The sequence below is a fragment of the Aotus nancymaae genome, unplaced genomic scaffold (genome assembly GCF_030222135.1).
Source record: "Aotus nancymaae isolate 86718 unplaced genomic scaffold, 86718_ANA_hifiasm-v0.15.2.pri h1tg000057l, whole genome shotgun sequence".
In the NCBI taxonomy this organism is placed as follows: domain Eukaryota; kingdom Metazoa; phylum Chordata; class Mammalia; order Primates; family Aotidae; genus Aotus; species Aotus nancymaae.
In genome coordinates, this window is record NW_026988471.1 from 41,549,809 (window position 1) to 41,563,545 (window position 13,737).

The 13,737-nt window shown below is 53.7% G+C and overlaps 2 protein-coding genes across 4 annotated transcripts in view; one reads left to right on the forward strand and one right to left on the reverse strand.

Moving 5' to 3' along the window:
• The window catches only part of MTA3 (metastasis associated 1 family member 3), a 190,684-nt gene extending 187,008 nt beyond the window's left edge, over positions 1-3,676 (forward strand). For all 3 annotated transcript variants that reach the window (XM_064364030.1, XM_064364031.1, XM_064364032.1), the window contains one exon: positions 148-3,676. In XM_064364030.1, the coding sequence (XP_064220100.1) occupies positions 148-173 (26 nt within the window). In that variant the 3' untranslated portion in view covers positions 174-3,676. The remainder of the gene's footprint in view (positions 1-147) is intronic.
• OXER1 (oxoeicosanoid receptor 1) lies at positions 510-13,684 on the reverse strand. Its single transcript, XM_012450611.3, has 4 exons — positions 9,843-13,684; positions 7,331-9,153; positions 3,638-3,789; positions 510-1,940 (listed from the first exon to the last, which is right to left on the reverse strand). Exon 1 carries the CDS (start codon positions 11,014-11,016, stop codon positions 9,874-9,876), a length of 1,143 nt encoding a protein of 380 aa, XP_012306034.3. The 5' UTR covers positions 11,017-13,684; the 3' UTR covers positions 510-1,940; positions 3,638-3,789; positions 7,331-9,153; positions 9,843-9,873.
• Between the last annotated feature and the right edge of the window lie 53 nt (positions 13,685-13,737).

Consider the following 13,737-nt stretch of genomic DNA (forward strand, 5'->3'; position numbering starts at 1 on the left):
GCCTAGTCATGAGCTTTTATTTGTCTTACTGCTGAACCTCCTTTCCCTGAAGGCTGTGATGCTGGCGGGAGGGCTGAGTCCATCCTCCCTTTCGTCTTGCCTCCACTGTCAGGACTTAACCTTCACCCTCTTTCTTCCCTTTTCTAGAACTCACGTGCTGTGTGTCAGACTGAGCTTTCCCTGATTCATTCTACAATCCAAGATTTGCTGCACTGTCCTGCTGATGTTCACAGTCGTGCCTGGGAAGGAGGCAGCCCCACTCCCAGTACATTTCAGTGGGAGACCTCTGTGCATCCATGGAGACGCAATGGGGCGGGGAAGGAACCGTGGGAGTGCACGTTCCAAATCCTGTGTCTCCACGTGTGGATCAGCGGCACCTCGCTTTCTTGTCAGAGACCTCGCTGTTCCAGAGCGAGACCTGCTGAGAATTGAGGGGCTGAGGGAACCCCTCCACCTCCTCCCTTCTCCAGTGCCCTTCGCCCCACCCAGCAACAGCGGCTGCTTGGCAGTGGGGCTGCTGCGAGCTCAGAGCCACTGCTGCCCCGCATGTGTCCGCTCAGTTTGGTCTTATGCTGTATAGTTACTAAATATGTACAGGAGGGCCACGGCATCTTTCTGAATGGATTTTTCTTAAGAAATGTGCCAGTGTTTATGCGGTTCATGGTATTTCCCTGTCCTTGCTGTTACTGTCACTCAGCTTTTTCTCCGTAGGCTTCATACATTTTATTTTTTTGAAATGGGGGAATTTGCTGTTTACTCCCTGCATTCCTATGTGTGACCCTCCCTCCGACTCCTCCAAGGAACAGGATTACCCGAGTTTCTGACAAAAGATAAGCCTGTAAACTCATCATCTGTGTGTTGTTGTTGGAGAGAAGCTGGTGTTCTGCTCGGCTCTGCTTGGTCCCAAACAGCTCCAGCAATAGCAGGTGTTAAAAGTGCCAAGCGTGTGTATCACTGTGACAAGCCATTTGCTTACTGCCCTGTTCCCTTGCAGCCAAAACAGCTGATGAAGAACTGCTGCCAGGTGGGTCCTTCAGCAGGTCACAAATGACCTAGTTTTATTTTAAGCCGACAGACTCTGTTTGGCCTAGGGGCGTGGAGTGAGAGCTGTGTTTTTCGGTATGAGTCTATGTGGTCAACCCCGTGACCCCCACCCCTCTGGCCTAACATCCTGTGAGTACGTGTGGCCTAGGCCCGGGGGACCTGTCCGCTCTACTGGTTTGGGCTCTTTGCGTTTCCCGCCTGCGCTCGGCACCAGCCCTTGGTGGCATCACAGTTGGCCACTCAGCTGCTCTGTGCTGGCAGCTGCAAGGACAGGAATAGCTCAGCGCCTGATGAGCTCCCTGAGCAGATGTGAGGCTGGCAACTCTCCTGCTCTCTGTTTGCAGGCATGGGCCATGGGGCACAGGGTCACAGTCCCAGGAAAGACAACTGGAGTCTGACCTCCCAACCTTCTCTGGAGTTACTAGGAGGCAGCTGGAAGGCAGATATGAGAGGCCCTAATAGCCAGGCCGTTGCAGGTTGTTGCAAGACAGAGTGGCTACAATTGAATTGACCCCCTGGGAAGAAGGAGGTGGCACAGTAAGGCTAATGATGTCTATGTCCTCGGAGGCTGGGCTCCGCTCAGCAGAGACAGCGTGGTGTGTGAGGTGGAGGGTGGTTTTGCAGACATCTCAGCTTCTTTTCTGAGGAGGAGTTGGTTCTCATCTTAGGCTTTTGCAAGGGTGATCATGGGATGTTTCCACCACCACCCACTCTTGGAGCTGTGCTGGGTCTTGGCTTGGGGCCCCGAGGGTGGGGACTGTGTCAGAGGCATTTGGTGAGACGGGTAGAGGTGGCAGGCATTCTCCTCCAGTTTCCCACTGAGGGGTCCCTTCAGCAAAGACCTGGAAGGAGGAGCCACTGGCTCTCCAAGTGCCACATCACGTCGGGGGTTTCTTCTGTAAAGGAAAAGACACAGGAAAGCTGTCTGTCTGTGCCCTGCTCTGGATTTATTGTTGTACTTGGACCCAGAAGGGAAAATGATTCCTTCACCCTTTCACTTTCTTTCTGAACCCCTATTAAATGGTGACTGCAGATTCTGGAAACAACTAGCTGGCCGTAACTCAGCTGCCAGCTTCATTTTCTCTGCCTTTTGGGAGAGGCCTCTCATCTGGGACCAAGAGATTTGGAGACAGGGGTCAGTCAGGTCTGAAGGAGGAGCAGGGAGCCCCTCCTTCTACCCAGTTGGCATAGGCTTTGGGAAGATGCAGCTTGTTTGGGCCACGTGTGCCAAGAGGGCTTTTCCTTCCCTTTGTTAGTAAAGCTCGTGGTTCTGCAGTCCCATCCTCCGAGGAGGACGATGTTGACTAAGACGCCACGCTCTCCCTTTGTCTCTGGAAACTGCCCCCTCGTTCTGACAGAATCCCTCAGGCAATGGAGGAAGGATGCCAAGGCGCCTCTAGTTTGTGCCTTTGCCATTCTAAGCATTTGGTGCTGAGAGGGTTTCCCAGCCACCCTCCCTTTCTGGGGCCACCGTATCGCTGCTGTGTGTCAGTGGCATGTCACTGTGGTTCAGTGAACACATGGGTGTACATGCAGAGTCTGTCTGCACAGCCCCCAGCAGACACGCCCGTGGGGTGAGGACACTGGCCCTGCAGGGCGTCTCCCCCTGCAGCTCAGTCAGCGCCTGCCCACCCTTCACTTCCTAAAAGTGTGCGATAGAAGAGGGCTGACTGGAGGGTGTTGCCGGAAGAGGTCAGTCTGCCCTTCACAATTCCCCTTGTGCATGGCCCAGTTTCCATCGCTCAGGGCCCAACCAGGGAAATGGATCTTAAACTGGGGTTTTCACCTAGAGATTTGTTTAGCACACAAGAAGAAAAGCTTAGAGGCAAAACAGGGGAGTGAGGGGCACCTCAGAGGTGGGGGACAGCAACAGCAACTTCCCCACCCTGAGACTGGCTGGGCACCGTGGGAGGATGTGGTCACCAGAGCCCGGGGCCAGGGCCACTGGGGGACCTGCCGCACTGCGGACTTGTCTGGTGGGAGCTGGAGCCTTGAGAGCATGGTTCCTGTCAGAAACATCCCCTGGGCGGAGAGAGGGGGCCCAGCCTCTCTCCTCCTCTTGGCCTCCAGAGTTTTGCAGGTAGGTGCCCCACAATAGTTAAGCTGGAAGCAGCTGACCTGGGAGCCTGGGACCAGCGACCTACTGGATCAGCCTCCCACCATGCAGAGCACAGCAGAGCAGGCAGGTGGCTGCGCGTGGCCTCAGTGTGCTTGGTGTCCTGTCCGAGCCTGGTGTTCGTGCCCCACTGCTGTCCTAAGCCCCTGGTGAGGGGAGGCGGAGGAACTGCCCCCTAGGTTTTTGGAGATTCTGTTTTACTCTGCCTAGAGAGGAAACGGCTTTGGGGATGGAGGGGGAAGCCTTTATTCTTTACTGTTGTCCCTGTTTTTCTTTGGGGGAATTTACCCAGTTAGCAGCCCCTCCTCACCATTCCCCCCAGGAAAGCCATGTCCCAGTTTTCTGTCCACCCCTCCTGTTCCTCTGCACCGCGTCTCTGATTTTCCCCACCAGGGAAGTGTTTCCCCAGGATAATCCGTTCTGAGCATGATACCACAGTGTGGACTGTCTGTCTGTGAGGAGATGCCATCTACTAACCAATTTGTATTGTGTTTCCAATAAAATCCTGGAAATGTTGCCTGGTTGATACTGTTCTTTACTGGGATGGTAGCTCCGGTGCAAGACTGTGTGCGCACCACGAGGCCCAGCATCAGGGGGTCCTTGTTTCAGAACCTTCTGCTCCGAGGGCCCTGGGGAGGTAATAGGCCAGGCCAGTTGGTTCTGCTGTACCTCAGCTGCACTGAGACTCCCAGAGGTCTTTCCCCAGGGTCTGCATCATCTTCTGCTATCTCATAAGCCACATCCTGGGGACATGGAGGTTTCAGGAAGTCAGGTCACTCCAGTAGGAGGCCTTTGACCCAGTGCCCCCAGGCCTGGAGGTAGGAGGCACAATAGGCAGCCTTTTCCCCCTGCTGTGGCCAGTGTTGGGTTGTGGGGATGGGTGCTGGGGTGTTCGGGTGGTGCGCTGAGGAAGGCTGCTGTGCCCCAGCATAGGGTTTCTGTTTGGCTGCCTGTTTGTATAGACTCTTTCTCAGTGCTGTGCCAAGATCGTTAGAGGGGAAGGTGAAGCTTGGCTCACTTGGGACCCCTCCAGCCTGTGTTTGTGAAGTCTACATATTTGTGACTCTTGTTTGCTGGGCTTTGTGATAGATTTTATTAAAAGGAAACACTGAACTTCTTTTTTTCTTTTTCTTTGTTTTCTTTCAGACAGAGTCTTGCTCTGTCACCCAGCCTGGAGTGCAGTGGCACAATCTTGATTCACTGCAACCTCCACATCCGGGATTCAAGCAATTCTCATGTCTCAGCCTCCTGAGTAGCTGGGACTACAGGTGCGCACCACCACATCTGGCTAATTTTTGTATTTTTAGTGGAGATGGGGGTTTCACCATGTTGGCCAGGCTGGTCTTGAACTCTTGACCTCAGGTGCTTTGCCTGCCTTGGCCTCCCAAAGTGCTAGGGTTACAGGCATGAGCCACTGTGTCCGGCCTTGTTAGTGTTTTGTTTTTGTTTTTTTTTATTAAGACTTTTAATATGAACTCAAGTATCACCTCCCTCTTTCTGGAAGCTCCTCTGTACTTCAGAGTGTTGCATGCCCTCCCTCTCAAGGGGACCAACCTTAAGCTCCATACCAGGACTGGGTTTTTATCATCAGACTTCCTAGGAGGTTTCTTCTGCCCCTTCCTGGGTAAGTTTTACCCTCTGTTTATTCTGATTCTACCCCTGACTGCAGGGGTTGCTGGAGGACCACGCACCACCTAAACCCCACGGCTGTGGGTGTTTAACTCACCAGGCCCCTTAAGCCGCTTGCTTAGTGATTCTTTTCTGTGTTCTTCTTTAGGAGCTTCTTTTCTTATTTCCAGAACCAACTGTTCCAATCCTTTGCCACTTTTTAAGCCCTTACCCCCTGAGAGCTGGGCTTCTAAGAATCCCTTCAGTTCTATTCCCTCTGCCCCAAGACCTACTGAAATAGTGCCATTACTCCAGCTCAAGGAGGCATCCTTCTATCTTCTGGGGAGAGACCCTCCTGCCACCCTTGCACTGGATTCATCCTTCCATCCACTTAGGCCTTGTAATAGTGTCCTGACTCAGGCCAGACTGCCACTTACTGGCTGGATGACCTTGGGCAAATTACTCAACCTCTTTTTGCCTCAGTGTTTCTATCTGTAAAATGGGATAATAATGGAATCTCCCTCATCAGGACTAAAGAAATCAATAAGTATAAAATGCTTAGAACAAGGCCTGGTATCAGTCCCTATCATCATTCCCTTCCTCCCCAGTATTTTTCTTTTCTCCCTTCTCCTCCTGTATTTAAAATCTCTTCATCCAATCCACCAAATAACAGAACAGTCAAACCACCGAAACATCAGTCCTCTGCTTAGTTTCATCTAAAGCTATTATCTTCTCTCCTTTTACTGGCACATTTGTTGGAAGGGGTAGAGTTGTTTCCATTACTTCAAATCTCATTAATTCCTCTACCCATTATAGCACATTATGGCTTCCATTCTGCCCCCACCCCTATCCACTCACTGAAATTGCTGTCAGTAGAGTCACATTTAATGACCTTCTAATTGTCAAATCCAATGCTATTCTTAAGTCATCCTCTTTAAGCTTTCTTCAGTGTTTGAAGCTGTTGTAGCCGTATGAATTTTTTTCATTCCTTACACTGATCCCTTTATTCTCTACCCAAAGCAATGCTAAGTAACAAGCAGATGTCCCTCACAGTCGATTTTTTTTAGAAAGATAATTTCAGATCTAGTAGTAAGTCACCTGTGTGCCCTTTCCCATTTTCCTCCATCTCAGAAGTAAGTAGTCTCTTTAATTTAGTGTTTATCATTCCATACATGATTTTATACGATTAATGCATATGTATGAATCCATAAATGATAGCGAACATGTTTTGCATATTATTAAATTTCATACAATGACAACCCATCACTTTTTGAAAACTTTTAAAAAATAGACCCAGACAATGCATTGTTAATCCAGGTTGTCCATCCAGGGTGTTGATTGACCAGACAGTGTCAGATATGCACACTGGTTTTGAGATCAACTTTCTTCAGTATGTGATTAGGAAACATTTTGGAAAATGCTCTGCTCTTGCATGAGGCACTTTGCAGACTGTCTGGGTATTTTATGTTTGGCTTTTACCTTCATGAAAGATGGCTTTATTCTGTTCTTTTTAATGGGCATTCTCCTTACGTGGGTGAAGATTGCCTTGACTCCTTTTCTTGCTGCAGACCTGTTTTTTTTCCTACTTAAAGGGTTTCTTTTCTGAGCATTTCACTGGATTTTCCTACATGTACCCCTTACTTGCAGGGAGTTTTTAAAGGATGGTTCTTGATTATCTTCATTCTCACCAGATGACCACATTCTTTCCCATAGCCCTGGTGAGTGGAAGACCCTCGATCCTATCTCTAGGCTGAAGTGTGCTACTATACATGTTTGCCTGGGTGTCTGCCAAGCCCCTGCAATGTGTTTTACCGCTGAACCTGCTCCACCACCTGCATCCTCAGTGTGTCACCCACACACCTCCCCGTCGGGACCCTCTGTGCTCTTTGCGGCTGCCTTTCTTCAGGCCTTTGCTTGAAATACAGACATTTCCCATACAGGTCGTCTCCCATGTCCCCTACCCTCACGCTATTGCCAGAGTAACTGATCAAAATGCAAACTAATCATCATCTTCCACTTTACCTCGTGCACATGCTCCTCTCCTGCCATACTGTCTGCAGGATCCACCCAGACACCCAGGCTTGGCACCAGGGCCCTTCTGGGTCTGTCCCTACCTGCCTTTCCCGCCTGTCCCCTAGCTCTGCAGTAGGCCTCCACCTCTCTTGCCTCAGTGATCTCCTCCCCATGCCCCTGCACACTGAGTCTTCTAACAGCTGTATGCCCTGGTGATGCTCTTCCAGTGCCAGGGATGCCATTGTCTTCTCTCCTTCCTCATCCTCTGAGATCCAGCTTATGTGCATCACTTCCCTGACAGTCTAGGCAGAGGCGGCTCTTCCAGCCTCTGCTCTCAGGGTGCATCACCACCTCAAAGATGCTGAACCGCACTGGGCTGCATTGCACTGGTTCCATTTGCACGTCTGTCTCTCCCCGGCTTAGCCTGGGGGGCTCAAGTTCAGAGTTCAATCGTCTGCCTTTGTAGCTCAGTGTCTGGCCCATGGCAGGTACCTAGTAAACACTGGCAAGTTAGTGGCTGCTGGCCTGTCACCAGCCCTGCCTACTCACCCCCTGCTCAGGAGTCCCTGGAGTAAAGTAATGCATGCCATCTGATCCTCCCTCAGGGTGCCAGCAGGCCATGTTAGGAGAAAGAAGAGAAAAAAGATGAGGTGGAAGACGCTGCCCCAAATTCACAGTGGATAGTGAAGCCTGCCCCCGGGACCAAAATGCCATTTAGAACCCAAATGTAGGGGCCGGGTGCGGTGGCTCACGCCTATAATCCCAGCACTTTGGGAGGCCGAGGCGGGTGGATCACGAGGTCAAGAAATCGAGACCATCCTGGTCAACGTGGTGAAACCCTGTCTCTACTAAAAATGCAAAAAAAATTAGCTGGGCATGGTGGCGTGCACCTGTAGTCCCAGCTACTCAGGAGGCTGAGGCAGGAGAATTGCTTGAACCCAGGAGGTGGAGGTTGCGGTGAGCCGAGATCGCGCCATTGCACTCCAGCCTGGGTAACAAGAGCGAAACTCCGACTCAAAAAAAAAAAAAAAAGAACCCCAAATGTAGGAAATGGGGTCTCAGCCTGCCCCCAGCTCCCCTTATACCACCATGGGCACTACTCTATCTTTAGAAAACCCTACAGTTAAACACAGTTTTCTTTCTCTTCCCACTCCTCTTCCTTCTCCCCTCCCTGCTCCACATAATCACTGCCTTCTTCACCCAGAGCTCTGAGCATATAGTTACTTCCATCCTCAGCCCCAGGAGCTGGGTGTGGGCCAGGATCACTGTTCCCATTCGCGGCTGGAGAACTAAGTCCAGGGAAGGGTACAGTGGGTTGGGGCCATGTTAGGACCAGGGAGTCAGTCCTACCTCCATGCAGGGGCAGTGTGGGGACAGCCTGAAGCCTGCTTCGTGAAGGAACACCCAGCCCCCTTCAGAGAAGGCCTTTTGAAGGACGGGGAAGTGGAGAAGGGTGGCATGCCCAGCTTGTCAGCAAGGGAGCAGCCCTCAGGGTCAAGATGGGGGACAAGGAGGATCCGGGGCAGGTTAGGAGTGCAGGCCTGAACCCTGTGACCAGCATCTATCCAGTAACTCCTCCAGGGTGGCCTCTGCTTCCTCCCTTGATGGGAAAAGACAGGACTGCAGACATGCCTGTGAGCCATGGGAGTATCTGCCAATTTCTCTTCCATCAGGTCACGAAGGAGTGAGCGCAGATGCAGGGGGAGCTGGGAGGACTTGATGGAGGAGTTGGAAGGAGAAGGGTCCAGGGAAGAGGAGATTGAGGAAATGGCCCGTGGAGCTGCCCTGAGCCCAGGTGGGCACATTCAGGGGCAGAGATGGTACCAGAGGAAAGGTGTCTGGTGTTGAACTGGCAGCAAGTGTTGGCAACCCAGGTGGGGATTTGCCCAAAGGAGCTGCTCAGTTCCCACCTCCAGGATTGTGCGGGCCTTTCCTAAAACACCTGACTCAGGCTGAGGTGGCCCCACCCAGGCTTGGACTCCCTTCCTTGTGGTGACAGAGGGTGTGGAGAAGTGGGGACCCCCAAGGAATGACTCCAGGGAGTAAAAGGGAGCAGTAAGAGTAGAGGGAGTGAGAGGGGCCCCTGGGCAGCTGAGAGACAGAAGAGCAACCCTGGAGGAGGCCAGGTGGCACCCTGGCACCTCGGTAGGTTTCTGAGTGCAGCAGAGAGGTGGGCTGGAGATACGTGGTGGAGGTGGGGTCCAGCACTCATCTGCCCATCGTTTCCAGGCCTGCCTCCCTCTGTTGGATACTTCTTCTCCGACCCCCTCCCCAATATCCACACTGACCCTTGACGCCACCTTCCTGGTCTATGTGTGACGCTCCTGGGCTTTCACTTCTATTCCTGGTGACTTCAGTAGCTGGGCTGCATCCTGTCCAGGATATGAAAGGGTTGGGCTAAGTGGATTAAGGGAAGTGGGGAGGGATATTACATCCCCAGCATAAAACTCTGTACCTGAGGGTCTGGAGCCCTGGTGGCCTGAGGCCCTCACCCAGGAAAGCAGTCTGCCTTTCAGGGCATGCCAGGGCTTCCCAGAAGTTCTGGGAAGGACAGTGCCCCCTGGGACGGGCTGTGGGATGGCTTCCTCACTCTGTCCCAAGTTTCCCTTCACCTTGGGGCACTCACTTTGATGCCTCCTGACTCAGTCCCAGGTTAGAATTAAAGATAGGTATTTGGTCTTGCAAATAAATATATTTAAAAGGGAAGTTTATTAATATCAGAAGGGACAAACGAGAGCACAGAACATGCAGCTGTCCAATTTCTAAGGTGACTCTCTGTGACAGTGATTGGCCTCTGGCCCCTGCAGCTGCGCAGGCTGCTGTCTGAGCTGGCGGGGCCACAGCGCCCTGCCTGTCTCCACCTGGCATTCTGCTCTTCCCTGCATTCTGGGAACACCATTCTGGACACACTGAGAGGCCAAGGCAGCTTTCTCTCCCTGCCACCCTCCCGAGTCCTGCCAGTGCTTCGGCCTGGCCCCGAGTCTGCCGCCATCCCATTCTGGTTGGTTGAGGCACCATGTGTTGGCCTTGTCCCTCCAGGCCAGAGCACAGCAGCCCTTACCTCCGCAGCACTGCAGCCCTGCAGCTGGCCCTCAGCCCTGGGAGGAGCCTTCCTTTTCCAGAGACACCTCGGCCTGCACTTCCAGATTCCCTGTGGTCTCTGCCTTCCTAGAGGCCTCCTGGCGACGCCACCTCCTGGAGGGTTGATAGGAGCTCTCATCACTCACGGGGTCCTGCTGCCCCCGAGTGAGGCCCAGCAAGGCCCGGCTCTGGTGGAGGAAGCTGGGGCTGGAGAAGCAGTAGAGCACGGGGTCCAGGACGCTGTTGAGGTAGGTGAAGGCCAGGGAGCCATGGAAGAGCCGTGAGCAGAGGTCCAGGGAGTGGCAGGCGGACAGCCAGAAGGCCACCATGGAAGCTGTGCCAAAGATGATGCTGGGCAGGAAGCAAATGGTGTAGACAGCCACCACCATGGCCAGCACGCGCATGGCCCTCTGAGGGCCCGCCTGCTCGCCCAGGCCACGGTGCCGGATGGTAAGTCCAATGCTCACGATGGCAAAGAGGATGAGTGTCAGTGGCAGGAAGAACTCCAGCAGGTACAGTGCCTGGTGCCAGCGGAGTGAGGCTGAGGGCTTCGTGCCCACCCTGTAGCTCAGGCAGGAGGGGCCTGAGAAGGTGCTCAGGAGCAGGTGCCCATTGAGCAGCAGGATGCCCGCCCAGAGTACCCCAGCCACCCGGGCAGCTGCCCCCATGGAAGCCCGGCTCAGCACGTGGTGTGGCTGCACCACCTTCAGGTAGCGGTTGAGCGCGATGGCCGTGAGGAAGACAACGCTGGCTGTGCGGTTGGTGGACAGCATGAAGAGGTTGACTTTGCAGGCAGCAGCCCCAAAGCGCCAGATCTCATGGAGGAGGTAGTAGTCCACTCGGAGGGGCAGGTTGCTGATCAGGAGGAAGTCAGCGGCCACCAGGCTGACCAAGAACACCGTGTTGGAGGTCCAGGGCCGCGTGTGGACGCAGAAGATGAAGAGGGCCAAGCTGTTCCCCACCAGACCCAGGACAAACTCCAGGGCCAGGATCGGTGCCAGGAAGGCAGACACCATTGGGGAAGAGGTGGGGTGGCAAGTCTCTCTAGAGGACCCTCCCACAGTGGTAAAGGCAGAGGAAGAAGAGGATGGTGAGGGAGGGAAGGAGGGAAGGAGAACCGAGGGAGAGGGAGAGCTCAGGTTATGAAGCTCCATGGGCTACATGGGCCACGGACCTGAGAAAGGTTCTGGAGTCTTCTACCCCTGCAGGAGTGCTCAGGGCAAAGAGGGATGATTGTCACTATCAGCTGGCCACCACAGTGACACAACATCCTGGAGTTTTCATCAGCATTCTCACAGCCACTGAGAAACACCCTGTGTTCCTGTTTGCGGGCCAAGGGGAAACCCTGCACCCTCCCTGTCTGCTGGGACTGAGTGACCACATGAGGCCTCTGAACCCAGCCTGGGGGTTGTGCCCCTGGTAGAGGAGGAAGCAGGGCTCAGCAGGGGCAAGATGGAAGCCCAGAAAAACCCTGAAGTGGGAGAAAAGTCCAGACAGGTGAGGTAGGGGAGAGTATTTGCAGCCCTGAGGCCTGGTGACCCGTGGCTCTCAGGGTCATGCAGCCCTCCCTGGACACCCCCTCCCTGGACACTCCCTCCCCTACTACATATAGAGGCAGATGGCTGCCTCCCTGCCCCCACCAGCTCTGGCTTCAGGGACTGTGAAGCCAACAGGACATTGTCCTGGGAGAAGTGGGCAGGGAGTCAGTGAAGACCTCCACCGTTCTGCTGGTGGCCTGGCGGGAACCAGGCCTGTGTGTGCTCCACCAGCCTGCTGTGCGTCTGAAAGTCCACTGTAGTTCAGCCTGCAGTCACTCCCAGATTCCTAATGGTTCCAAAGTCTGTGATGATTCCAAGTCCAGGTACACAGTGAAGTAGCCCCATGGGCAGAGGGCGTTGCTGCCAGGTTTCTACCACCATGGCATAGGGACCTGGGGGCTTCTTCCGCAAAGAGAACAATCCTGATTTTCCCTGTCTGTGCTTCTCCATGGCTCCTTGTCCACCCCACTCCCCGCCCCCATCAGCATTCACTGCAGAGTGGGGAGTGGGAAGCTGGGGCTGGCTCCAGACAAGGTACCATCTGGCTGTCCCATGGTGAGGTGTTTTCATGAGCCCACAGGCTGGTCCTGTGGGTGGAGATGAGGGCTTCAGGCTCCTGATAACCCGGGGCAGCAGGGCCAAGGGAGGTGGTGGTTCCAGGTTGCAGAGCCTGATCCCGCAACTGCCAGCTGGCTGGTGTCAGCTGTCTGCTGTGTGTGGCCAGGCCTCTGTGTTTCAGGCGCAGTGACCCCTGGCCTCTCTTGGCTGCCCTGGGCTCCTGTTTGGTCGAGGCTGAAGGCAGACATCCCTGGGAGAAGCAGGATGGTGAGGCCCAGCCTAAGCTTCATATGCAGGCAGCTTGGGTGGGAACAGAGCTGCCCTATTTCCAGACCTCTCTGAGCCTCATCTGTAAAATTGGGTACTACCACCTTCTTGGAGAGTTGTGAGGATAAAACGAGATAATTTATGTAAAAACTTCTAGGGGATTCCCTGGCACAGAGAGAGTGTTCACAAAAACAGATCTAATTTTCATGACTGTCTGAATTAGGCTTGCCCTGGGTATGAGAGTAGACTCTTCTCCTCATGGCTACCTGTGTTCTGAGCCGGGGCCTTCCTGGAACATTGTGTTCTCTTCTCAGGTCCTGCATGGAGCAGTGCATTGTTACAGGCCAAGAACAAGCTGCACTGAGCCTCTGCCTGTGCCCGCCCTGGACCATTTGCGTTTGGAGGAGCCTGATGGTGTGTTTCCTTTGTTTGTAGGTGAGGAAAACCCTTAGGGGTGAAGAGGTGGGTGAAGGTCCCGATATCTCTCGGGGCCAGCAGCCTTTTCAGCAAAGGCAGGTCTTACTCTGCTCCCAGTGGAGCATAGGAAGGCAGAAAGCCAGCGGGCTGGGGATGGGGGAGACAGGGCTCAAGTGTTCTTTTCTAGAGGAAGCTTGAGGCCAAGCAGGGACCTGTTCTGTCCAGACACGCTCATGTGCATGCCGCCTCCGGCACTCTCATGTGCATGCCCTCATTGATTTCCCACAGAAGTCCCAGGAAAGTGAGCCATGCCCGCTGCAGGTTCCACTTTCTCATCTCTGCCCACTGGTGCCTCTGCATCCCGAGACCCACACAACAGGCTCAGGGGGTCCTCCGGAGTCTTTGAACATGGCATCTGTGCATGACAGGGGAGGGCAGAGGGCACAAGGCCAGACACCCCCACCAACACTGCTGAGCTCCTGGTACAACTTCACACCCTCTCCAGGCTGATCGTAGTCTTTAGGTATTAACAGTGGTTAGCTCTGGGTGGGGGGTTTTGTGTATTTCTGTGTTTTCTATAGTTAGCACAGATGACTTCTGTTATTGGAAAAAAACTCAACAGATGCTAGTCTTTTAAAGTTATGTAAAAAGACAGCCTGGGCAACATGGCGAAACCCCCATTTCTACAAAAAAGAAAAAATAAAAAAATTAGCTGGGTGTGGTGGTGCATGCCTGTAGTCCCAGCTACCCAGAAAGCTGAGGTGGGAGAATTGCTTGAGCCAGGGGGGTCAAGGCTGCAGTGAGCCGTGATTGCACCACTGCACTCCAGCCTGGGTGACAGAGTGAGATCCAGTCTTGGAAAAAAAAAAAAAAGTAACAGGAATAAATGGGAACAAAGAAGGAAGTGGAAAGATGACATAAGCTGTGCTCCCAGGACCAGACGCGGAGCATGCAGGGATCAAGTCACACACACAGTGAGGAATGCCCATCCAGGAACAGGGATGCTCAGTAACAGACCCTCCAACACGTCCATGGCCACCTGGGGCCCGGATGCCCCACATACAGCACATGGTCCCAGGGGAGCCCATGGGAACA